Raw genomic sequence first — 27,191 nt, 5'->3', positions numbered from 1 at the left:
AGCAGCAATATATATATATATATATATATATATATATATATATATATATATATATATATATATATATATGCTAAATAGCAGTTTTGATTTTACTGTCGAGTTGAGATGTGGGAATCTGAAAGGCAGTGTCATGGCCAGATGTCAAATTATGGTGATGACAACTAGAATTGTAAAGGTACAATAATAGATTATATTTTGGAGATAGAATCTTAAAGATGGCTGTGGATTAAATATGAAGGATTTAATGATGACTCCTAAGATTTGACACAACTAAAATGGAAAGTAGTACTGTTAGGGCCAGAGAGATAGCATGGAGGTAAGACGTTTGCCTTTCATGCAGAAGGTCGGTGGTTCGAACCCCAGCACCCCATATGGTCCCCTGAGCCTGCCAGGAGTGATTTCTGAGCATAGAGCCAGGAGTTACCCCTCAGTGCTGCCAGGTGTCACCCAAAAACAAACAAACAAACAAAAAAGCAGTACTGTTAGTAAAGAAGGGAAAGGCTTGGATTATGAAGAGAACAGCTCTTATTTTGACCTTGTTAATTTCCATATTCAAGCTGAATATATAAGAATAAATTTCAGATGGTATGACTAGAATTTCTCTTTTTTTTGGGGGGTGGGCACTCCCAGCAGTGCTCAGAGATTCTTTCTGGCTCTATGTTCAGAAATCGCTCCTGGCAGGCTCAGGAGACCATATGGGATGCCGGGATTCAAACCACTGTCCTTCTGCATGCAAGGCAAGTGCCCTACCTCCATGCTATCTCTCCAGCCCTAGAATTTCTCTTTTAAATTAAACCCTCCTTTAATTGATGCTTGTGTTGTAATAACATGTTTATACACACAGCTAACAATAAAATTCAGATTGTGGTGTTTAAATATGGTCTCATTGTTCATTTTGAGGTGTAGTGTTTGCTTTGGGACAAGGTCTGGAGAAACAATGTTTTTTTTTTGTTTTCGTTTTCTATTTTGGTTTTTGGGTTACACCCGGCAATGCTCAGGGGTTACTCTTGGCTCTACGCTCAGAAATCGCTCCTGGCAGGCTCAGGGGACCATATGGGATGCCAGGATTCGAACCACTGACCTTCTGCATGCAAGGCAAACACTTTACCCTCTACGGTGTAAGTTATGCTATCTCTCTGGCCCCAGAAACAATGTATTTTTAACATTCCTGTAACTATTTTTCTTGATAGTAAAAGAAAATTCACTCTTCTATTTTATAATTTCATAATTTTAGTTTATTCACAATGTTGTATGTTACCTTCCAAAACATTTTCATCATCTACAGTAAAACCCTCTACACGTTAACAATCACTCATTCTATCTCTTTTCAGACCTCGGTAATCACCAATATATCGTTTCTCTGCTGAATACATTATTTGATTTTGAGATATCAGGTACTGAAGCCAGCATCTAGTGCATGCAAGATGTACATTTACACTAACCTACATCCCAATCCCAATGCTGAACACTATAAATATGATCATAAAATATATGAGGTTTTTGGTCTGACTTCATCTACTTAGTATGTTTTCAAGATTTATCCACATGGTAGCTTGTATCATTATTGGGGGGGTTGAACAATATTTTAAAATTTTTATTATAATGCCAACTTACCAAGTTTAACTGTTCAGACATTAATTCCATCACCAGTGAGATCTTCCCTTCACCAGTGTCCCCAATTTCCCCTCACCATCCTAACCTACCTCCTTGCAGGCATGTATCTACTTCATATTTGTTAAAAGAAAAGGTAAATGGAATTATCAAATCAAGGTCAATTTGAAATAATCATTGTATCTCCGTGGTGTTACTAAAGTCGGTGTCTAAGGATTTACAGGGTTGTGGTTAGTTCCAGTTGAGCCCTGTTACTGTTTAGGCTCACTGAGCTTGGGAGATTACTAAATTTTTTTCCTATCAGATTACTACATATTAGTCAATGTTAAATTTGTGTATACTATTTTCCATGCCTTTATACCAAGTGCATGTGAAGGAGTTATTAGAGAAAAGTTTAAGGAGCTTAACTCATAGATACATAGAAAATGAATTCACTTGGATTGTTTGAATTTTGACTTCATAAAAGTTCATGACTTCATCATACTGTGAAGTTTCAGCTCATCTCCAATTTTGTGGGGGGCACATTGGGTGGCGTTCAGGGGGTTACTCCTGGCTCTGCGCTTAGAAATATACCCTGGCAGACTTGGGGAACAATATGGGATATCGGGGATCGAACCCGGGTCCATCCCAGGTTGGCCTCGTGCAAAGCAAACACCACTATGCCATTTGCTCTGGCCCCTTCCAATAACATTTTTCACTCATCAATAGTGACTCACAGGAACAACCAAAGTTTCCAGCCTTTAGAACTGAACACTATCTCATGCAATCTCTTAAGGTCTTTTTGCTTGTTTGTTTGCTTGTTGTTGTTTTGGGATCACACCTGGCAGTGCTCAGGGGTTACTCCTGGTTCTACGCTCAGAAACCGCTCCTGGCAGGCTCAGGGGACCATATGGGATGGCGGGGATTCAAACCACTGTCCTACATGCGAGGCAAACGCCTTACCTCCATGCTACCTCTCCGGCCCCCGATCTCCATCTCTTACGATCTTGAACTTAAAATTGCTTTATTTTTCTTCAACAGCTATGTTCCTTTTTAGCTCCTATTCAACTTCGTCTTTTTGCCTCCTTCAATGTATGTGTTTTCAGTTTATTAACTAACTTCTTCATCATTTATTTTCATGTCCAGCTTGAACCATGATAATGGTTGCTTTATCCAATGTTGTTGATTCCTTGACTCATTTTTCTTTCACGGTTTTCTGAGGAAGCTTACTTGCTCTTTTCTGTATTCTTGTCCCTTGTGAAGGCAAAGTCTTGTGAAGCAGTATCATTTGGTTTCACTGTAAATTCAGTGTCCAGGCTCAAGAAAGCACATTTTCTACTCATATCTTTGATGTGAAAATGATTTCTCATCATTATCACCTATTACATGTAATCTCTGTCCTCTAATTTTACCATTATCTTTTTCTGCATGTCTTAAGGGGTTTTTCTTATAATTTTAGTATTATTGAAGTAATATGGTTTACAATGTTTTTATGTACAAGTACTATGTTTAAGCTTTTGGTGTACTTATACACATCCATCCAAAAGGAGTACACAGCCACCATCACCAGAATACCAGAATAGCCTTACTATGCTTTCATGTCTTTTTTTCTGTGTAGGAAACACCATTGATGCTCAGGGCTTACTCCTGGCTCTGTGCTTAAGGATATTCCTAGTAGTGCTTGGGAAATGCTGGTGCCAGGGATTTGAAACAGGCTCAGCCGCACACATGGCAACCACCTTACCTTGTTTCCTTGTAACTGTCCCTACAGTTCCAGTCTGCCCCACTCCATCACTTGCTAAGTTACACCTACCACTTGGTATCGTCAGTTTTGTACTCCAAGAGTAGTATTGTTGTACAATGTCCATCTTTCCTTCCTCCTCCTCTCTTTCTCTCTTTCTTTTCTTCCTTTTTATTTTCTTTCTTTTTTATTCTTTTCCTTTTTTTTTTTTTTTTTGTGGTTTTTGGGTTACACTCGGCAGCGCTAAGGGGCTACTCCTGGCTCTAGGCTCAGAAATCGCTCCTGGCAGGCTCAGGGGACCACAGGGGATACCGGGATTCGAACCACCCACCTTTTGCATACAAGGCAAATGCCTTACCTCCATGCCATTTTTTCGGCCCTCTTTTCCTTCTTTATTTCTCATTCTCCTTCCTGCTTCTTTTTCACTTCTTTCTTTGGCAGATGTGGGGGTGGGGAGATGTTCAATATTTACTCCTGGCAGTGATCAGGGGGACTATATGTGTTGCTAAGGATTGAATCTGGGTGGGTAGGTTGGATGCAAGCACCCTCTCTGTTGTATTGTCTTTCTGACCCTCTCTGTATCTTTTTTTGTTTGTTTGTTTGTCTTTTATTTTGGGGGGGGCCACACCCCGCGGTGCTCAGGTGTTACTCCTGGCTGTCTGCTCAGAAATAGCTCCTGGCAGGCACGGGGGACCATATGGGACACCGGAATTCGAACCAACCACCTTTGGTCCTGGATCGGCTGCTTGCAAGGCAAACGCCGCTGTGCTATCTCTCCGGGCCCTGTTTGTTTGTCTTTTTGTTTTTGTTGTTTGTTTTTGGATCACACATGGCAGCACTCCTGGCTCTGAGCTTAGAAATTTACCCTGGTAGGCCCGGGGGACCATAAGGGATGCCAGGAATCGAACCAATGTCCATCGTGGGTTGGGTGTGTACAAGGCAAATGCCCTACCGCTGTGCTATCTCTCCATCCACCACCACCCCTGTATCTTTATAAACCAAAATGAGTTTGACTTTTGCTCTTTCCTCTTTGCTCTAGTTCCACTGGAGTTGTAGCAAAAGAGAGAATTTCATCTATTTTTATAGCAGTATTAGTGCATTATGCATATAGGCCACAATTTATCCATTTATCTGTCTTGAGTTTTGAATTGTTTCCAGATCTTAGCTATTGTGAATAGTGCATCAATGAATATAGGCATGCAAAATTGTGTGTGTGTGTGGGGGGGTGTTTTGGGTCACACCGGGCAGTGCTCAGGGGAAACTCATGGCTCCATGCTCAGAAATTGCTCCTGGCAGGCACCGGGGACCATATGGGATGCCGGATTCGAACTAATGACCTTCTGCATGAAAGGCAAACGCCCTACCTTCATGCTATCTCTCTGGCCCCACAAAATGTTTTTTAAATTAACGTTTTTGTATTTTTGGGATAAATGCCAGTAAAAGTCACTGGTTATTTTTTAAATAATTAAATTAATAAAAATTAGCTCCATTTAAAATTTTCTGCAAAGTTCCCATACTATTTTTCATAGAGGTTGAATCAAATGTAGCAGTCTCATCATAGTGAATGAGGGCTCCTTTATCACTGTATGTCCACCAACACTGGTTGCTTCTGACCTTTTTGATACAAACCATTCTTTCTGTATGAAGGGTTAATTCATTGTTCTGATTTGCATCTTTCGGATAACCAGTGAGATCATTTTCTTATGCCTGTGAAAATATATATGTTCATATACATATATATATATGTACCAAATATTTTATTTTTTTTTTATTTTGGGGCCACATTCAGCAGAGCTCAAAGACTACTTACCACTCAGGGCTTGAATTGTTCCTTGAAGTACTTGTGGAACCATGAAGAACCCAGGACTTCTTTATGCAAAGCATGCATTCCAGCCTTCATCTCCCTTGTCCTCCACAATTTTGGATGGGGTTGTTTGTATTTTTATTGATAAATTCTGTAAGTGCTTTATACAATTTAGATATCCTATTGTCAGATGTATAACATATAAGAAAATTTTCTTACCCAATAAAGTTTTACTGATGACTTCTAGGATTCACTCAAGTGAAGGTATTCTGCCTTCATACTTCAGTGCTAACCCTTTCTCATACATTTTTAACTTAATTTGACAACCTTTTCTTATTTTTTTCATTCTTTTCTTATTTCTTTAAAGCTTTTTGTCACTGGGACTAATCTTGGGTCTGTGCTCAGGGATTACTTTTGGCAGTGCTCTGGGTATCTTTTAAGGTGCTGAGAACCAAACTGTGGTTGACTGCATGCAAGGCATGCACCTTAAACACTACCTCTGGTCACATTTTTTTCCTTTCAGGGGACTGACCATATGTGGTGCCACTGACTAAATCCAATTTTGTTTTGTTTTAGGGCCACACCTAGCAATGCTCAGAGGTTACTCCTGGCTCTGAACTCAGGAATATGGGGCCATATGAGATGCTGTGAATCCAAGGCAAACCTTGCAAGTACCCTACCCACTGTCCTATTATTCTCTGATCCCTAAACCCAATCGTCACCTCCAAAGACTTCCCTGTTTAGAACAACAAACAATCAACCAAATCTAATTCTACATAATGTTATCCTCTCCCATAAATATGTGTAGCTTGACCCAAGATGTTTTTAATTCTTAAATATACTATTTGACTTTATAGTTGGCTTTCTAACTCCGTTATTTTCTAAGTTTTCTCAACCCACACCCAACCTAGAATTCTTAGTCTTTAATCTTTTTTTTATTCCCAATAGGATATAAACAGGTCATTTGGAGCCATAGAGATAGAGTAATAGGTAGGGCTCTGGCCTTACATGTGACTGATTCAGGTTTTTTTTTTTTTTTTGGTTTTTGGGCCACACCCTGTGACGCTCAGGGGTTACTCCTGGCTATGCGCTCAGAAGTTGCTCCTGGCTTCTTGGGAGACCATATGGGACGCCGGGGGATCGAACTGCGGTCCGTCCTAGGCTAGCGCAGGCAAGGCAGGCACCTTACCTCCAGCGCCACCGCCCGGCCCCCTGATTCAGGTTTGATCCCCAGTACTCCATAGGTCTCCCAAGCCCTGCCAGGAGTAAGCCTCTGGCACAGTCAGGTGTGGCCAATAAAAGTAAATAAAATAAACCATAAACAGATCTTGTAAGTTTCAGGACACTTGCTTTGATCAAATTTAAGTGTTTACGTAGTTTTATAATTTTTAGATCTTTAAAAGTAAAATTATGATCAATAAAGCATTGGAAAATTAATTCATGCTAACCAAATTTGTAAAAGATTGTGGCCCAAATGTCTATTGCTTAGTTTTAAGGAGTAATAATACCTGAATATTGACTAAAATTAAATCTGCTACCTATAATGCTCTTATTAGATCAAAGTATTTTAGAGACAATTATTACAGAATTCTTAGTTTCCATGAATTAGAAGGAAATGCATTAATGTTTAAGGCTTTCTATTGCAGAAGTATGGTCTAAAGCCCAAATTCCTTAAGAATAAAATAAAAATAATAATAAATCTATGGGCCGGAGAGATAGCACAGCGGTAGGGCATTTGCCTTGCATGCAGATGACCCAGGGACAGACCTGGGTTTGATCCTCGGCATCCCATAAGGTCCCCGAGCCTGCCTGCAGAGCCAGGGGTAACCCCTGAGCGCCACCGGGTGTTGTCCAAAAACCAAACAAACAAAAAAACTTCTTGGATGACGTCAGTATATACATTATTCTGATCTACCAATCTTACCTGGCCATGATGGGGTTTGATCTGAGTCAAACATAAGTTAGACTAGGAGTCGGGGAGATAGAACAGGGTACAGCGTTTGATTTTTACACGTTGTTGGGTTCCTGGCATCACAAATGGTTCCAGAACCACCAGCAGGAGTAACCCATGATCACCGCCGGGTGTGGCCCAAAAGCAAACAAAAAATGTCTCCTACCTGTACTGGCACATTTTTGTTCACCTAGAGATAGTGCCAATCCTCTAATTTAATTTGTGTCCTCGCCGTCCCTTTCTGTTACTCTCAGTTTCCCTCACTTCCAGTGTCAGCTGACCTTGCTAAGGTTCATCCTAGAGACAGTACTCACCTGACTGTCACCTTACTTCCATCACTTTCACCTCCCAAAAGACTAAGTTAAGACTTACTGCACGGCCCCAACCAGCGAGAAAGCTGGTGAGGTCAAGGCCACATCCCACTTGCCCGGCGCAGAGATTCATAGCCGGTCTCCGCAAGGGAACTACGGGGCACCCCAACATTGCGCTTTCTGCATCATCTCCTCTTCCCACTTTCTCCCAGTCTTGCAAAACCATCACTACTTTTGCCCTCTTGGCGGCCACCAGACTCGCCTTGGCCCGCAGAGCGAAGTGATGTCCTCGAGTGAAGCCACACAGGGTCCTGGAACTCGATGGAGTCTTGGAGTGTGCTGAATCCCCTGCATGGGCGAACCACCAGGTGACGAGGTGACAGGTGACAAGGTGAGTGAAGCCCATTTTAGACGGTAGTTGTGGCTAAGCCAATCAGAGGCCCTAACGACAGGGATTGACCAATCAGAGAACGTCTGGCGTAGGAAGGGCGGGACGAAAAAGAGGAGGCCCCGCCCCTTTCAGGTAAGTGGCCGACGCCTTGGCCTGGAGCTTGCTTGGAGCCGGCAGGTTCTCAGGCCCCAGGAACGGACGGACTGGGCACCTTCTGGGCTGGTAGGCGGTGCCCTCCGGTGCCAGCTGATTTCTTGACAGGCCTTGGTGCCTGCAGTGGAGACACATTCTGACCTGGATTGCATTTCTCTCTCGGGCCTGACTGCCCATGGCTGCGGACCGAGTGAGGTCGTTGCCTTGACAACGACAGCATGCGGCCGGCGGTGCTAGCAAGGGCGCGTGTGATGGGCGGAGGCCCCGCTGCCTCGCCTTGGGTCTCACCCAGGTGATTGACGGATCGGGTGCTCAGAAGAAATCGATCTCGGTGGCACTGGGGTTGCAATTACTGGGTCAGAATCTTTTAGACCCTTGAGGGAAATGCATTTGTTTCGGAGTTGAAAACCTCTGGGTCTTTGCACACGAAAGGATTCTTAAAGAAATAGTAAGTGCAATATATATATTTTTTAAAGCTTCTCTTGTCCTTTGAGCGCGACTAGATTTTAATCTCTATTTAACACAATAGTATTGTATTGTTTAATGATTCACATTATCATTGAAATCCTGATGAGAATAGTGGGTGCGATTTTGTGCAGATATACCACATGGTCAGTTGTCCACTTAGTTTTTGGTATCGTTTTAAGAGGTTAGTACCATATATTTAGGAGTATAAAAATAAAATAAAGGCAGAAGTGCCAGTTTATGAGTAACTGTTTAAAGAAACAGGAGGCTGCTCCTTTTTAAGGTGTGGTAACTAGAAGAAATTTATGGGCAATGCCGCTTGAAAATTCAGGCAGGCATGTTGAATGTGTTATTACCAAATGTTCTCTTGGCTATGAGATCCATTTAAAGTAGACAGCTTGCATAATTTTATCGTATGGCATGCCTCAAATATCTTAGATATTTTTAAATTAAGTTTTGGTTGTTTTCTCTTTTTTCACTTTCCAACTTGATATAGTGAGAACATCAGTTTCAAAATGTTTGTTAATGATCCAGTTTATATAGATCCTAATTACTTTTTGTCCTTGGAATGATAAACTTAAAGTTTACTACTTAATAATAAAATATGCTTTTTTAGGGGACAGAGCAATACATGGTAGGATGCCCGCTTTGCAAATAAGTGATCTAAGTTTGATTCCTGTTACCCTATATTCCTGATCCCTGGAGCCCTGAGTGCAGAGCCAAGCATAAATCCTGAGCAAAAACAAGATTAATTAGTGCTTGTCAAGAGTCCTTACAGTGCTCACACATATTACTCATAGGAGCCATGCCTGACAGAGCTCAAGGACTGGCAACACCAGGCTCAATACTGTTGGTCCTTCTTAGCAGTGTTCAGCAGAACATATGGTGCCAAGGATCCAATCAAATCTGGGGATTCAAGAGTGCAAGTAAAGCCTTTTGAGCCATCTCCTTGGCCTTTTAAACCATCTCCTTGGCCTCATCTATAATTTCAGTTTCAGTGCTCACAGGAGGTCATACCCCTTTGTCATTCGAAAACACATATGGCTGAGGTACAGCCAGAAATTGTGGCACCAAATATCACAGCAAATCTGCCAAGTTCAAACAGAGCATCAAGATTCATACTCTGTACACTTAGCAGCACCAGGGATTTGAACTCATGACTATAAACTTTCAAGCAGGTGCTCAGGTGTTCTAAATCACTGAACTATTCCTCTGGTTCCAACTGTTCAAATGAAAAATAAATAATTAGGTTTTTTTTATTTAGACATGTATTTGGTTGTACATATTGTTTATGGGATGACATGCTATTATTTTTTAGGGCATGTTGTTTTTCTTTTCTTTTGGTTCTTGGGCCATACCTGGCAATACTCAAGGCTTACACCTAGCTCTGTACTCAGAAATGATTTGTCACACAACTCAGAAACTCAGACAACAATATGAGATGGCACGGATCAAATCCAGATCAACCACAAGCACAGCATGTGTCCTACCCACTGTACTATTATAGCTGCAGCTTCTATTTTTAAAGTTCAATATAGGAATTTAGTTACTAGAGTAAATGATTCATCTATGAACAAAAATTTTTCCCAATTGAGTATGAAGTACATAAAGAATTTCTGCTTTACAGGGCCAGTATAGTGGTAGGGCGTTTACCTTGCAAGCTGCCGACTGGGGACCGATCTGGATTTGGTCCCCACCATTCTATATGGTCCCCCGAGCCTGCCAGGAACGATTTCTGAGCACAGAGCCAGGAGTAATACCTGAGTACTGCAAGGTGTGGCCCAAAAACCTAAAAAAAAAAAAAAAAAAAAAAAAAGGGCCCGGAGAGATAGCACAGCGGCCTTTGCCTTGCAAGCAACCAATCCAGGACCTAAGGTGGTTGGTTCGAATCCCAGTTCTGAGCAGACAGCCAGGAGTAACTCCTGAGCATCGCCGGGTATGGCCCAAAAACCAAAAAAAAAAAAAAAAAAAGAGAGAGAGAGAGAGAGAGAATTTCAGCTTTAGCCTTTTAAGCCTACTATAAAAAATAAAATTGATCTTCACTAAAACAAAATTCAATTGTGTAATTTTCACCTTTTAGTAAAGTAATTATGTTTTTCTAAAGTGACACAAGATTTTAATATACTTCAATTGTTGCTTTTATGACTTAAATCAATGAGTTTTATTACTACAATATTTAGTAAATTAAAATTAATGATGCAGTTAATTGCCTTATCTATTATGAAATATGAATAAATATTTTTAAACAGTGTAGGTATGGAATCAGGAAGAAATTGTGAGTTAGCACTTGATTGATCACATACTGCATAGTGACTACAAATACGAGAGAATTAATATGGTGAAAAGTGGTAGAAAATAACATGAAACTTATATTCAACTATATTTTGGTTTCCACAGCAAGAAAAATCTTGGTCTTGAATCAAAATGGAAAAGTATGAGAATCTAGGATTGGTTGGAGAAGGGAGTTATGGAATGGTGATGAAGTGTAGAAATAAAAATAATGGAAGAATTGTAGCCATCAAGAAGTTCTTGGAAAGTGATGATGACAAAATGGTGAAAAAAATTGCTATGCGAGAAATCAAATTACTAAAGGTGAGTAAATGAATTGTGGAAATAACAATTGTTTCTTGGGTAAGAATATTTGGTTAAGCATATTAGGAAAAGTACAATAGGACTGAGTCAGACTCAAGCCTCAAGGGCTATCCTGGGCTCTATACTAAGGAGTAACCCCTCAAAGTGCTTGGGATCAGATGTGCTACCAGGGAATTGAACCAGTTGGGTCATATGCAAGGCAAGCACCCTACTTTTTATAATATTTCTCCAACACACAAATAAATACAGGAATCTTGTGATTTTTATAAGATTTAAATAAATAAAATAATTATATGTACATATTCACTTTTATTTTGAATATAAACATGATTTTAAAAATATTTGTCACTACCTCTGTTATCTGTCAGACTTTACCTTCATCTTTATCTACCTGGAATTTATCTTTCTGGAATTTGTTGGGAGTTCTAATAAGTACCTCTAGTTAATAATTCAGTGAGAATGCCCACAAGATTCAACATATAGCTTACTAATGGATTTAACCTTATTTAAAAAAATTTTAACATAAATTACTTTATTTATTTAAAGACCATGTATTATTATTTATTAAAGACCATAATTGACATAGTTGATTATAATGCCTGTGTTTCCAAGTAAATGGGAACTAAATTAATTAAAAAAGAAGAAAGAGGGGCCAGAGAGATAGCATGGAGGTAAGGCGTTTGCCTTTCATGCAGGAGGTCATCGGTTCGAATCCCGGCTTCCCAGATGGTCCCCCGTGCCTGCCAGGAGCAATTTCTGAGCCTGGAGCCAGGAATAACCACTGAGCACTGCCGGGTGTGACCCCCCCAAAAAAAAACCACAAAAAAAAAAAAGAAGGAAGGAAGGAAGGAAGGAAGGAAGGAAGGAAGGAAGGAAGGAAGGAAGGAAGGAAGGAAGGAAGGAAGGAAGGAAAGAAAAAAGAGGGGCGCCAGGGCAACAGTACAGTAGATAGGCTTTTGACTTGCACATGGCTGACCTACCCCATCATTCCATATAATTCCCAAACCCACCAGAAGTGGTTCCTGAGAGCAGAGCCAGGAGTAACCCCTGAGCACCACTGGGTCTGCCCTCAAAAACAAAACAAACAAAAAGAAATAAAAAAGAAAGATTACAGCAACAAGAAAATCATTGTATCTTGCAAAGAGCTCATTAAGTCATTGTCAGAAGGTTTAGTGAGTTCTTGATGCTAATGGACCATTCTGTTACTTCATTTGTTTCTGAACATTAGGTGGCTTCAGATACACATAGTTGTCCAAATTGGTGTGTTCCTATAGGAATGACAATATTAAAAAAAAAAAAAAAAAAAAGGGAATTGTCCAGGAATTCAAGCACTATTGCTGATACTGCAGATTTTGCAGTACATGTTTTTTAGGTGCAAGGGTTTCCTGAAGAAGAAGGCAGCAGGGGTGGTGGGAGGGTGGTGGGAGGGGTTGCCCACACTCACTCCAAAAAATTCCTGGTACTACCAGCCCAAATGCTAGCGTACCTGGAGTTTTAGTCAGATTGGTGTCTCTGCAGAGAGTTGTAGATGAATGGTGAGGCAGGGCCATTGGCAAAATGGTGATTGTGAGTGATGGGTGCAGCAGGCCTGGCTTCAGGAGGGTAAGGGATTTGGCTTGCTCTCTTCTCCAGAGATTGCCAGCTTTCATCTGTGTGTATAGAAGCAAATATGTACCCAATGTTTTTCATGGCTTGGTTTATATCTCTCTCAAGAACAAAGTAAATCATGGAGCTGGCCAAAAGCAGATGTCTAACCTTATTTTTAAGTACTAGGAATCAGATGCAAGCCTTACACAATGGAAAATCTGCACCCTTATCATCAAACTATGCTACGGAGCTCATGACTGTGATTTATTGCAGTTAAAGTGCATAAAGCAAAAACAGTAAAGGAAAGAGGCACTTGGGATGTATTCCAGAGGGACCAACACAAGCTTCCTATGATCCTTTCGTAGTCACACAGGAGAAATGTATTTCTTTCAGCAATGAGCTTTGACAACACCTGTGATATTAATGTCTGTCAAGGAAATTCATTATATCATTCCAAAGTGTTTTTTGAAATGAGTCAGTATAAACAGTATTGGCTGTACACTGAGTTCTGGAAATAGATGGAATCCTAAAATCATTCCCCAAGGTGCCTGTCAAGGACCACTTTGCAAGATGACCTTGTGAATGATCATCTTAGATCTGTTGATCTGCTGATCTTAGTCTCAACCTCAATCTATTGAGCTATTTCCCCTTGTTATTATTCAAACACCACAAGACATTGCTCAGTGTTAATTTAAATTTATAATAAACACTTTCTTATTCTGTCTTTGGGGAAGTGGGGAGCAATGGCACCTCGTGGTTGGGGTTGAACCTGAATTTCAACATGCAGAGTGCTGAGCTATATTCTTTAAACTTGCTCTTTTCTCTATCTTAGACTTCAGATGCCATCCTTGATTTTTGGGTCTTCCTTTGATTTGGGTGTTTACAACTGGAAGTGCTCATGGGTTACACCTTGCTGTTTTCTGTGCTTACTCCTGACTTAATACTTGTGGATCACTCTTGGACATGCACAGGGGACTTAATATGGTGCTATGACTCAAACTGAGTTTGCTGCATTCAAGCAGGTCCTTACTTACCTGCTCTTCTTACTCTCCATCCCCTCTTCATCATATACTTTTTAATCCTTTTCTTTCTTAACCATTGACTTTTTTTTTTAGATATAAATCATGTATTTTAAAAAAAGACATGGTTGATTCTTTTGTCTTATCTAGTTAATAGTTATTGCCTTTGATGGATGCTTGGCCACATTCAGCAGGGCTTAGGAATTACTCAAGGAACCATGTAATACTGAAGATTGAGCCTATGACTGCTTATTTTCAAAGCATATGCTCTAGTTCACTGAACTTATCTCCTTGTTCTACTCTTTTCATCTTTATTGGAGTATTTAGTTTATATTTAAATGTACTCAAACATTTGGATTTATTTTTATCATTTCCCTAATTACCTTCTCATGTATCATATTCTTTTCCTGCCTCATTCTTTTGTTTGTTTGTTTTTTTTGTTTTTTGGGTCACACCCAGCAGTGCTCAGGGGTTCCTCCTGGCTCTATGCTCAGAAATCACTCCTGGCAGGCTCAGGGGACCATATGGGATGCCAGGATTCTAAGGCAAATGCCCTACCGCTGTGCTATCTCTCAGGCCCCTGCCTCACTCTTTTGTTTCTCCTCAGTTTAGTATATATTTTTTTTAATTTTTATTTTTAATTATGAGAACAAGGGTGCAAAGAAAGAGGACAAGGTAAAGTTACAGTGGAAGGACAATCACCCATAACATAATTCTCAGAAGTCCCCTTGCTGATATCTTAACTTTGAAATTTCAGCCAAAGAACATTAAGATAAATAAGACAGAATCCATGTACAATTACTTTGTCCCTCAAGTCCCCAGATTGTAACACATTATAATATTTCTTCACAGTACACAAGGCAATCTAAAGCCATAAAACTTACGTAACTCAGTTTAGTATATTTTTTTCTTCTTACCAATCTGTAGTAAAATATACAGAGTTCTCACCCTGCTTTACCCAAAACAGAGACTTTGTCCTAGTTTCCTTTTCCCTTCACCTCTCCCTTTTGAGATGTAATAGGCTCACCTAGGCTTAATTACCATGAGATAGACACTTTTGTCTGTTAACTACCCTTTCTCCATCTGCCATGTAAATTGAGGCTTACTTCTGGTTTTGTTCTCAGGAATCATTCCTGAAGGGCTCTGTAGTGTGCAGGGATCAAATTTGGGCCAGTCTGCAAGGCAAGGACCCTACCCAAATGTACTATCTTTCCAGCCCCAAGATATATACTGGTATTTTAAATTCTGAAATTTTTATTATTTTTTTTAATAATATTCAGTTGGCTGTCAAGACTAATTTTTTTAACTATTGAAATTGATGGTTTTTCTTAAGTGTTTTATTGGAATCTTGAGAATTTATTTCTGTTGTCTGTTTAAAACTTTTATTTTATTTTATTTTATTTGGTTTTTGGGCCACACCCACCGGTGCTCAGAGGTTACTCCTGGCTGTCTGCTCAGAAATAGCTCCTGGCAGGCACAGGGGACCATATGGGACATCGGGATTCGAACCAACCACCTTTGGTCCTGGATGCCGCTGTACTATCTCTCCGGGCCCTGTTTAAAACTTTTTAAATTAAATTCTATCATTGTGACAGGACTGTATCATCTGCTTATTTTTGCAGTGTCAGAGATCAAATCCAGGGCACTCCTAATATAAGGCATGTGATCTACTTCTGAATCGCATTCCTGGCCCTGTGCTAATTTTTTATATTGTTTACGTAACTTGATTCTCTAGGTAATGTTCTCCTCCCCCTGAGGGAAGTTGTGTTTGCTTCTGTGCGACTCTTGAGAAAACTTGAGGTTACCCCAGGAAACTGGATTGCATTTATATTCTGACTTCATCTAATCCAATTTCAGGGATTAATATACAAATTTGTATTGCAGTCCTTGAGAGAACCTAATGAGATATAGTTCTCCCATACGAGATTTGTAGACTTTTAGGGCCATCCCAAAGTAAAATATTTTACCAAGGAAGTCTCCTTTCTTCCTTTCTTGATGGATATTAGTCACTGTTATTAGTTCAGATACTTATCACTGTTACCTGGAGCACATAAGATGGTCACACATGGTTTTTGGGTCACACCAGCAGCGCTCAGGGGTTACTCCTGGTTCTATGCTCAGAAATCGCTTCTGGCAGGCTCCTGGGGACCATATGGAATGCCGGGATTCAAACCAATGACCTTCTGCTTGAAAGGCAAACGCCTTACCTCCATGCTATCTCTCTGGCCCCTTGGCATTTATTTCTGATATTTCTAATAATCATAGGTCATAGACTAAGTGATAACAACTCACATTGAGTACAAGTTAAAAAGCTAAGCAAAATATATATTAAAAAGAAACACTACCACCTGGTGTGGCCAAACAAAACTAAACAAAACACTACTTGAAAAGTAGGGAAGTAAAATAGTGAAGAATATGAAGAATGGGATATTGAAGATAGTGAGGGGATTGAGCCAGGTAGTAAGTGGCATTTCATATATGTAAATATACATATTTATATTGAAGTTTAAATTTTTGATTGGTTGTTTTGTATGTGTTATTTTTTTTTTGTTTTGTTTTGCTTTGTTTTGAGGTTACACTCAGCGAGCTCAGGGATTACTCCTGGCTTTGTGCTCATAAACCGCTCCTGGCAGGCTCAGGGGACCATATGGGATGCCGGGATTTGAACCAGGGTCCATCCTGGGCTGGCCGAATGCAAGACAAACACCCTACAGCTGTGCTATCGCTCTGGCCCCTACTTTTTGGTTTTTGGGCCTCTCCTGGAGGTGTTCAGGGTTTTACCTGATTCTGTGCTCAGAAATATACTCCAAGTAGGCTCAGGGGACTATAAGAGATGCTGATAGGCAAAATACCCTACCTGCTGTGCTACCACTCCAGCACCAAAATAATAAAATTTGTTTGTGTGTTTTTTTGGTGTTTTTTTTTTTTTGTTTTGTTTTGTTTTGGGGTCACACCCCGGTGATGCTCAAGGGTTACTCCTCCTGGCTATGTGCTCAGAAATCACTCCTGTCTTGGGGAAATTATGGGACGTTGGGGATCAAACCTAGGTCTGTCCTGGGTCAGCTGCTTGCAAAGCAAACGCCCTACTGCTATGCTATCGCTCTGGACCCTTGGTTTGTTTGTTTGTTTGTTTTTTATCTACTCTTCATGTGTTCATTCTTTGGTATTCTTTTTTTTTTATTGTAAGAATTTATTCAAGAGACAAAATTGCTTAACATATTGAGGTGAACTAGCATAACATAATATAGTAACATAACATAATATAATTAATATAATATAAATACATGTAAGTTGAAGAACATTTCTGATTAAAGCACAATTTTTTGTGTGTGTGTGGTTTTTGGGTCACACCCGGCAGTGCTCAGGGGTTACTCCTGGCTGTCTGCTCAGAAATAGCTCCTGGCAGGCACGGGGGACCATATGGGGCGGCAGGATTCTAACCGATGACCCTCTGCATGAAAGGCAAACGCCTTACCTCCATGCTATCTCTCCGGCCCCAAAGCACAATTTTTTTTTTATCATAATGGCTTATATATCTTTCACAGTAGTATTTTAGGTACATATTAACATTGAATCAGGGGAATACCCATCACCAAATATGTCCTCCCCCCATCCCAGTTCCCTTTCTGCAGCCCATATCCCCCACCATCACTCCCCCCCCCCCTTCGCTGCTAGAGTAGGTGATCCCCTCTTTGTCTAGCTTACTATTAGTGATCATATCTGTTTGGTCCTGTTACCCTTACTTGTTTCCCCCTCTATTTTAGAGGCAGAGCCAGATAAAATCGAGTTATGTGGTTTTGTTTGAAGGAAAGAAAAGCAATAGATTAGGGTACAAAATAAAAAGAAAAAAAAAGAAGTCAAATAAACTGAAAATGGGCGGAGTCCTTCTAGAGGCTTTCAATCTCAGTTTGAGAGAGGGTGTGAAAAGGGTAATTGAAACACCACAACAATACAAATATACAGAATATATACATATATATATATTTGTATACAAATATACAGAAAGAAATATCAAATTAAATATCCAGTGAGCACTACAGCAATAAAGACAAGCACCACTCAATAGTCTCGGTTCTGAAATCGAATCATGCTGGAGTACAAAAAGCAAGAAAAAGATAAGATAAAAAAAATAAAATAATATTGGAGACATCAACTTCAATCTCTACACCAAAATAAAGACATCAGAAAAAAATCGATCGACTGATAAATAAATATGTGGAAAAATGATTGTTTTGTTCTTTTTTTCCCCTTTTCTTTTTCCCCCTGCATAGGCACAGTAACTATTGGGGATATTGTAGAGGGAATTCCCTTGGCCTAGGAGATACAGGGTTTCTCCACCCCTGAAGTATACTGTTATGGGATTAACTATAAACTCCTTGCATGATCATTTGCTCTCCCCTTGGTGCTTTCGTGGTGTATAGAAGACTTCTGCTTCATCTTGGATGGTAACATCAGACCTCTGTATCTAGAGATCTTGGTTACTGTGCAGCTCAAGTAATGGAGCTTATGATGAAGTCTTTCTTTGTGGTTCTAGCAGTTATGCTTCTTCAGTGTCGTTTTAATTCATCTTTTGTAGTTGGTGGCCTTGGTCATTATGTTGCTCCTAGGATGGAGCCTGGGATAAGGTCTTTCATTATGTTTCCGGAAGACCCGTTCAGTTGCGGTTGTCTCAGACCTCTGGAATTGGAGATCTTGTTTGTTGAACAAATCGTAGACCAAAAGCTAGTTTGGTATTCTTTGGTATTCTCCATCCTTTATATAGGTCAGAGTTTCTGGCCTGTTATTTTCCTTCAGTCTAAAGAATTTCTTTTGGGCCCGGAGAGATAGCACAGCGGCGTTTGCCTAGCAAGCAGCCGATCCAGGACCAAAGGTGGTTGGTTCGAATCCCGGTGTCCCATATGGTCACCTGTGCCTGCCAGGAGCTATTTCTGAGCAGACAGCCAGGAGTAACCCCTGAGCACTGCCGGGTGTGACCCAAAAACCAAAAAAAAAAAAAAAAAAAAAAAAAAAAAAGAATTTCTTTTAACATTTTCCTTAGGTAAAGACTACTGTCAATACATTTTTTTAACCTTCATATGCTAGCAGAAGTAAGTTTATTTTTTCCTTCACTTTTAAAGAGTAACTTGCAGACTATAGTATGGAGGTTGGGGCAGTTTCAAATCACAGCTGGCTGTATCCAGGAGTTACCCCAGGCTCTGCACTCAGAAATAACTTCTGGCAGGCACAGAGATACCATATGGAATGCCAAGGATTGAATCTGAGTTGGCCCATTGCAAGGCTAACATCCTACCTGTTGTACTCTCTTCAATCCTCACGAGCATATACATTGTTCTTTCTTCAGTCCTCACTGGCACAGATAGAATCAGTTACCTTTTATGTGAGATCCTGGTTTCAATTCTGGCTCCTTAAAAAATATAGTGTATTTTATTATTTTTTTGCATTGTTTCTTAGGGGAAAAATTGGCTGTAAATTTTTAATTATTATTTTGTTTCTCTATTGACAAGATGTTTTTTTACTTCCAGCTACTTTCCTAATTTTATTTATTTTTATTTCTGTTTTTATTTCTAATTTGAAAATGATATGGTTAGGTATTGTGAATTTGGCATTTATTATGCTTGGTTTAAAGTTTTCTTTGAAATATCTGAATCTGGGAGTTAGTATTTGGCACAAATTTGGATAACTGTCATAGTCATTATTGTTTCAAACATTTCTTGTCTTGTTTCTTCTGATTTTTTTTTTTTTTTTTTTTTTGGTTTTTGGGCCACACCCGGTGACGCTCAGGGGTTACTCCTGGCTATGCGCTCAGAAGTCGCTCCTGGCTTGGGGGACCATATGGGATGCCGGGGGATCGAACCGCGGTCTGTCCTAGGCTAGCACTGGCAAGGCAGGCACCTTACCTCTAGCGCCACCGCCCGGCCCCTCTTCTGATGTTTTTATTACATATGTGTTAAATGTTTTCTTCCAGTCCCTGAATTTTTTTTGTTTTCGTTTTTGGGGGTCCACACCAGGCAGTGCTCAGGGGTTACTCCTGGTTCTGTGCTCAGATATTACTCACCACAGGCTCAGGATACCATATGCGATGCCAGGGATCAAACCCAGGTTGGCAGCATCAAAGGCAAATGCTTACCTACGGTGCTACTGCGCTGGCCCAGTTCTAGGTTGTTGTTTTTTTCCAGTCTGTTCATTTTCTGTTCCTCCACCCACATGTTTGTTCATCTTATTTTTGCTATTAAAAATTTTACTGGTATTTTCTTCAGCTCCAAGATTCTTTCCTCAGTCATGGCCTGTCATACTGTTGCTAAGCTATCAATGATAGGCCAAACAAGTTTGTTTGGAAATATAGAACTTCTGGAGAGAAATCAGAATAGTATGGGAATGACTCATTTGCTTATAATAATAAATAGAGTATTTTGCTTCTTTCTTTTTAATGGAGGATGGTTTGAGTCATACCTGCAATGCTTAGGGCTTACCCCTGGCTCTGTGCTCAAGAAATCACACCAAGAGAGACTTAGGGGATTATATGTTGTACCGGGAATTACATTTCACATGCTGTACTAGCTAGCCCTTTTTTTCTGTCTATTTTAATTTTGGAACAGTAACATTTACATATGCAATAACATTTAAATATATTTTTATCCACCTTTGTATCAGGTATTCGTTTATATCCTTCATTAACAACCTCTCTTATCATATTTATTCCTCTGAAAAATTATATTCATTTACTTTTGTTTTATTTTATTTTGGAGAGGCTATACCAGGCAATGCTCTAGCTTTATACTAAAGGATCACTCTTGGTAGGGGGTTGGGAGACCGTCTGGGGTGCTGGGAATTGGGTCTGGGTAAGCTGTGTACAAAAACAAAAACATTTAACTCTCTGTTCTATCTATTTTGATTCTTGTAATCTAAATTTTTTTTTTTTTTTTTGGTTTTTGGTCCTCCACACCCGGCGGCGCTCTGGGGTTACTCCTGGCTGTCTGCTCAGAAATAGCTCCTGGCAGGCACGGGGACCATATGGGACACCGGGATTCGAACCAAACACCTTTGGTCCTGGATCGGCTGCTTGCAAGGCAAACGCCGCTGTGCTATCTCTCCGGGCCCATAATCTAAATTTTTTTTTAATATTGATGTGTTTCCTTTGGTAATTTGTAAGAGCTTTCAGTTGTGCTAGTTGTTATACTAGTCTTTTTCTTCCCTACTTTTTTTTCAACACTGTGTTTACTAAGATGTTCATATACATTTCAGGCATTCAATGCTTCAGCACCAATACCACTATGTACTTAGTGTTTTGAAAATATTTATTGTATTTCTCTTTCTCTTCTATTCCTCCCACCTACCATCTAATTGCTGTTGGTGATTACCATTAAATCTGTAAATATAATTAGAATATTGTAATTAAACTTTTTAGGTAAAAAAAACTATTTTAGTCCACTGACAAATCAGCATGCATACACTATCAGCTTGTCTGCATCTTCCTTTTGTGTATGTCATTTGTTAGTAATATTTGTTCATTGTTGGGATTTAAATATTCTCCTTTTGGGGCTGGAGAGATAGCATGGCAGTAGGGCTGTTTGCCTTGCATGCAGCAGATTCAGGGCGAATAGTGGTTTGAATTCTGGCACTTCACATGGTCCCCTGTGCCCGCCAGGAGCCATTTCTGAGCGCAGAACCAGGAGTAACCCCTGAGCGCCAAAGGATGTGACCCCCCCAAATTCACCTTTTATATTTATACTAATGGAACCACTTTTATGTTCAAATATTTTTCTCTGTCTTCTGCTTGAATGGCAATTTTATTTATGAATTTGCTTTCTTGAGATCTTAAGAGCTATATTACAAGTTGTTTCTCTTTAAAAGGGATTCTTGTGTGTGCTAATCTTTTTTTTTTTTTTTGGGTCACACCCGGCAGCGCTCAGGGGTTACTTCTGCTGTCTGCTCAGAAATAGTTCCTGGCAGGCACGGGAGACCATATGGGACACCGGGATTCGAACCAACCACCTTAGGTCCTGGATCGGCTGCTTGCAAGGCAAACATCGCTGTGCTATCTCTCCGGGCCCGTGTGTTAATCTTTTTATTTTATTTCCTTTTTTGATTTTTTGTATAGAATATTAAAATAGATTTAGTTTTCTCTTGCTTGTTTTTTTCCTTTTCTTATCCTTTTTCCTCTTCTCTCTCCTCTCCCCTCCCTCCCCTCTCCTCCTCTCCCCTCCTCTCCTCTCCTGTCTTCTCTCCTCTCTCCTTCTTTACTCTCCCCTCCTCTCCTCTCCTCTCCCCTCCTCTCCTCCCCTCTCCTTTTCTTTCCCCTCCCTTCCCCTCTCCTCCCCTCTCTTCTATTTTCCCCTCTTCTTCCCTCCTCTCTATTCCCTTCCTCTCTCCCCTCCCCTCTCCTCCCCTTTTCTCTCTCCTTTCCCCTCCCTCTCCTCCCCTCCCCTCCTCTCCTTTCTTCTCCTCTCCTCTTCCCTGCCTGCCCCTCCCCTCCTCTCCTTTCCTCTCCCTCCCTTCTCTCTTCTCCCTCTCTTCTCTTCTCTTCTCTTCTCTTCTCTTCTCTTCTCTTCTCTTCTCTTCTCTTCTCTTCTCTTCTCTTCTCTTCTCTTCTCCTCTCCCCTCTTCTCCCTTCTATTCCCCTCTCCTCTCCCTCCTCTCCCCTCCCTCCTCTCCCCTCCCCTCTCCTCTCCTTTCCCCTCTTTTCTTCTCCTCCCCTCTCCTCTTTTCTCCTCCCTTCCCCCTTTCCCTCTCCTCCCCTCTCCACCCCTCCCTCCCCCTCCTCTTCTCTCCTCTCCTCTTCTTGTCTCTCCCCTCTTCTCCCCTCTCCTCCCCCTTTCCTGCCTTCCCCCCTCCTCTCCTTTCTTCTCCCCCCTTCTCTCCCTTCCATCCCTTCCCTCCCCCTCTTAACTCCCCTCCCCTCCTCCCCTCTCCTCTTCTCTTCTCTTCTCTTCTCTTCTCTTCTCTCTCTCTCTCTCTCTCTCTCTCTCTCTCTCTCTCTCTCTCTCTCTCTCTCTCTCTCTCTCTCTCTCTCTCTCTCTCTCCCCCCCCAGGACTTACTCAAGGAAAGACTATATGGGGCTCCAAGGATTAAACCTTGTGCAAGGCAGACACCCTCACCATTGTGTTATTTCTCTGGCCCCTTCTTTAAAATATTTTTCTTTTTATATTGTAACTAAGTGAACCCTTTTTAGTCTAGTTATTGGTAGGAGTTTTGAGGTCCAGAAGAATATCTCATAGTTCTACTATTATTTACATGGAAGTCTGAGTGTGGGATTTAGAATTTTGTTATTCTCAGTTGCTCTGAAATTGGAAGTTGTAGATTTGTTCATAGTGAACTCCTGTGCTTCCATTCTTCCTCATTGAAAGCTTTCAGCAAATGAGTTTCTGCATGATCCCCTGTTCCTTGGGTGTCAAGCTTTACTTTCACTGACAGCTCATTCTCCGTGTTGTTATATAAAAGGATTTAGATTTCTTTTTTTAAAAGGACTTATATATTTGCTTTTTTTTTTTTTTCAGAGTTTATCACCACCTTTGGGGAACTCTAGTTTTCCTACTCTGTTGTCATGATGATCTTCTTTTTTTTTTTGGTTTTTGGGCCACACCCGGCAATGCTCAGGAGTTACTCCTGGCTATGCGCTCAGAAGTCGCTCCTGGCTTGGGGGACCATATGGGACGCCGAGGGATCAAACCAGGTCCGTCCTAGGCTAGCGCAGGCAAGGCAGGCACCTTACCTCTAGCGCCACCGCCCGGCCCATGATTTCTTTCTTTTTTTTTTTTTTTTGGTAGTTTTTGGGTCACACCCGGCAGTGCTCAGGTGTTACTCCTGGCTCCATGCTCAGAAACTGCTCCTGGCAGGCATGGGGGACCATATGGGACTCCGGGATTTGAACCGATGACCTCCTGCATGAAAGGCAAACACCTTACCTCCATGCTATCTCTCCGGCCCCCATGATGATCTTCTAATCTCTTCCTACAATCTGCTTGACCTTGACTACTACTCCTTTGTTGTGGGTTGAGTTCATAAACTTCACTTTGTTTCCTCAACATGGAGTTAATTTCAATGAGGCAGGCTGGAGGGTGAGAGTGGAGGGAACCTGGGATCCAAGTGGAGAAAAGTTGAAAAGTTGGTGGTGCAATTAGTGCTGGAACATAGTGTGGTATCAGTAATTTTTTTTTTTTGGGTCACACCCGGCAGCGCTCAGGGGTTACTACTGGCTCTATGCTCAGAAATCGCTACTGGGGGCCCGGAGAGATAGCACAGCGGCGTTTGCCTTGCAAGCAGCCGATCCAGGACCAAAGGTGGTTGGTTCAAATCCCGGTGTCCTAGATGGTCCCCCGTGCCTGCCAGGAGCTATTTCTGAGCAGACAGCCAGGAGTAACCCCTGAGCAACGCCGGGTGTGACCTAAAAACCAAAAAAAAAAAAAAAAAAAAAGAAATCGCTCCTGGCAGGCTCGGGGGACCATATAGGATACCGGGATTTGAACCACCGCCCTTCTGTATGCAAAGCAAACGCCTTACCTCCATGCTATCTCTCCGGTCCCATGGTATCAGTATCTTAATGAAAATATTTTTAAATACAGTATCAGAGGCTGGAGTGGTAGCACAGCGGGTGGAGCATTTGCCTTGCACACAACCAACTGGAGTTCGATCCTTGGCATCCTATATGGTCCCAAGCACCTCTAGGAGTGCTTGGAATATAAACAAGTTATATTCTTTTTTTTTTTCTTTTTAATGGTTTTTATTTTAATCATAGTGGCTTACATATCGTTAACAAGTTATATTCTTTTTTTGTTTGTTTGTTTGTTTTTTGGGTCACAGCCAGCAGTACTCAGGGGTTATTCCTGCCAGGCATGGGGGACCATATGGGTTGCTGGGATTTGAACCAACGACTTTCTGCATGAAAGGCAAATGCCTTACCTCCATGCTATCTCTCCAGCCCCTTACAAGTTATATTCTTAAGCACTGAACTAGGAATAACTCCTGAGTTCCACTGGGTGTGGGCCCAAAACAAAACAAAACAAAACAAAAAAACCCAATATTAGTTCATTCAGAAACTACAAACAATATCATCTTCTCTATTTCACAAGGTTGTTGTGAATCAGACTACTTAATGTGGTAAATATTTATGTAAATATGCAACACACTTGTAATTATTATGATTTTCTAGGCCATGAATTAAAGATGTGGATTTTATAGTCTTGTTTAATCCAAGCATAAGGAATAAAGAAACATAGATTGTGCAAGAAATTTGCTGAACAATCTAATAGTTGAAAAATGGAAACATCAATGGTGGAAACATCATTGAATGAAATATCAAACTGAATACAAGTTGAAGTGTCCAACCACAAAAGTGTTTATGAATAAACACTGTCTTCAAAATACAAGTACAGTTACTTTGATAGCAACAAGAAACACTTGCACCAGTTATCTAATAACTTGAATATTCAACAGCCTTCATTTTGTCCAATAAATTATCTGAATGTTCAAAGTAGAGTTATTTTCCTTTTCTATTGATTTTGTTGTATTCTCTGAGAGGGTAACGGAGCATTATGATCTCTCAACTATAATTTAAAAGCTATACAATAATTTAAACAAGTTATATTTCTTACACATTTTAATTTTTTTTTTTTTTTTTTGGTTTTTGGGCCACACCCAGCGTTGCTCAGGGGTTACTCCTGGCAGACACGCGGGACCATATGGGACACCGGGATTCAAACCAACCACCTTTGATCCTGGATTGGCTGCTTGCAAGGCAAACACCGCTGTGCCCACATTTTAATTTTCTATGTAAGATCTTTTCAGATGATGATTTATTGCTAATAATTTAGTTTTCTAAAAATAATTCTGCCTTTTTAATAACAGCAACTCAGACATGAAAACTTGGTGAATCTGTTGGAAGTATGTAAGAAGAAAAAACGATGGTACCTAGTCTTTGAATTTGTTGACCATACAATGCTTGATGATTTGGAGCTCTTTCCAAATGGACTAGACTATCAACTTGTCCAAAAGTATTTGTTTCAGATTATCAATGGAATTGGATTTTGTCATAGTCATAATGTAAGTATTTAGTTTAAATAATTATTTTTCTAAGCGTTGACACTACAGATGCCAATCAATTAATTCAATGAAATACTTTTTAAAGTAAAATTCAGTAAAATAATTTTAATAAGTGATGTCACTTTGATATTATCAATTTTCAAACTTTCAGATCAGGGTGGAATTTGAGAGTTTATGATGAATATTCCCCCAAATCCTGCTTTGCTCACCTTGAGAGGCAGACCTGCCCACATCTGGGAGGGTTCTGTGGTTGCTAAGGAAGGGGTTGCCTGAGGGGCAGGAGATAGAGATTGGGAGAGATTCAGCGGGAGGATTGAGAGAGGTTTGATTGGGAGAGGTGGCCAAATACCCCTCCCAGATGTGGGCAGGTCTGCTTCTCAAGATGAACAAAACAGGAAGTTGGGGGAGGGGAGTAACAAATATCCATAAACCTTTCTTCCAAGTTTCATATTTGTTAGCATTTTCTTTTTTTTTAAATATATTTTTTACTTAAGTAACATGATCATATTTGGGTTACAGTCATAACCAGAACACCCCCCTTCACCAGTGTAACATTACCCTCTCCCCCTTCCCATCCCCTGCCTATATTTGAGATATTCTACTACAGTTATTTGTTTTTAAGATCAGTAAGTTGTATTTTTTTTCTTAAAGGATAAGAGTAAAAAAAATATAGTAAAGGTGTGATAGTGGCAGTTGCCGTTGTTTGCATAGGTCCAGAAAAATGGGGAAAATGGAAAAAAAAAATCCTTGACCTGATTACAAAAAGGCCTCACCCCAGAAGTTTATTGGCATAAGACAGACTCTGGGTTCCAGGCATACCAGTCCGTCCAACTCCAATCATTCTCAAGTTCCCGGTGAAACTTTTTCACACTTTAGCTATTGTTGGCATCAGATTCTTATATTTAAAGACTCTGGATTCTGTGCATTTCTTTCATGATGTCAGGCTGATGTGGAACATCCTCTAGTTTCAGCATACCATTAAATGCGGAGCAATCTGCCCTGCATGCAACTGTTGCTGAGTCGTCTTGGTGTTGGGAGCACTCTTTGGAGTAAGTCAATGCCAAAGCAGTGGTAGGTCTTTCCTGGTAGAGGCTTCGGATCCTGGTAATGTTATAGACAATTGTGGTTGTTTCTATAGATGGTATCCATTGTTCAGGTGTGTGTGGGCGATGCCCATTCTTCTGAGGCCTGAGCTAAATCATTATGCCAATGTTCAGGGTAAAAGGCCTAATTACATTACCAAATTTGTGTTCCCATCTCTATTAAATAAGAACTTGTTTGCATTTGTATTATTTTCCCATTTTAATGTGCCTATGCAAAAGAGAAGCAATGCCACACGATATTGTTGGTGCATCTGGGGGCCTACGAATAAAGTCCAACATTCCCCGTAACTTGATTCAAAAATGAAATCTATACAGATATTCTTTTCTACCAGTGTTGCTTATAAAACAGATCTCAAAGGGGGAAAATCACACAATCAAATTACAAATCCATTGGGCAAAATTGTCACTATATGAGGATATTCGAAAAGAGTTATAGATGTTAAGGGA

General features: G+C 40.5%; 1 protein-coding gene across 1 annotated transcript in view; it reads left to right on the top strand.

Moving 5' to 3' along the window:
* The first annotated feature begins 8,310 nt into the window (after positions 1-8,310).
* CDKL2 (cyclin dependent kinase like 2) overlaps positions 8,311-27,191 on the top strand; it is a 77,098-nt gene continuing 58,217 nt past the window's right edge. Inside the window, exons 1-3 of the mRNA XM_049789873.1 lie at positions 8,311-8,389; positions 10,804-10,998; positions 25,447-25,641. Of these exons, the coding sequence (XP_049645830.1) occupies positions 10,831-10,998; positions 25,447-25,641 (363 nt within the window). The 5' untranslated portion in view covers positions 8,311-8,389; positions 10,804-10,830. The remainder of the gene's footprint in view (positions 8,390-10,803; positions 10,999-25,446; positions 25,642-27,191) is intronic.

Source organism: Suncus etruscus, chromosome 16 (assembly GCF_024139225.1).
Source record: "Suncus etruscus isolate mSunEtr1 chromosome 16, mSunEtr1.pri.cur, whole genome shotgun sequence".
In the NCBI taxonomy this organism is placed as follows: domain Eukaryota; kingdom Metazoa; phylum Chordata; class Mammalia; order Eulipotyphla; family Soricidae; genus Suncus; species Suncus etruscus.
Note: the sequence above shows the minus strand (reverse complement) of the source record. Positions and strands in the feature narration are given on the sequence as shown.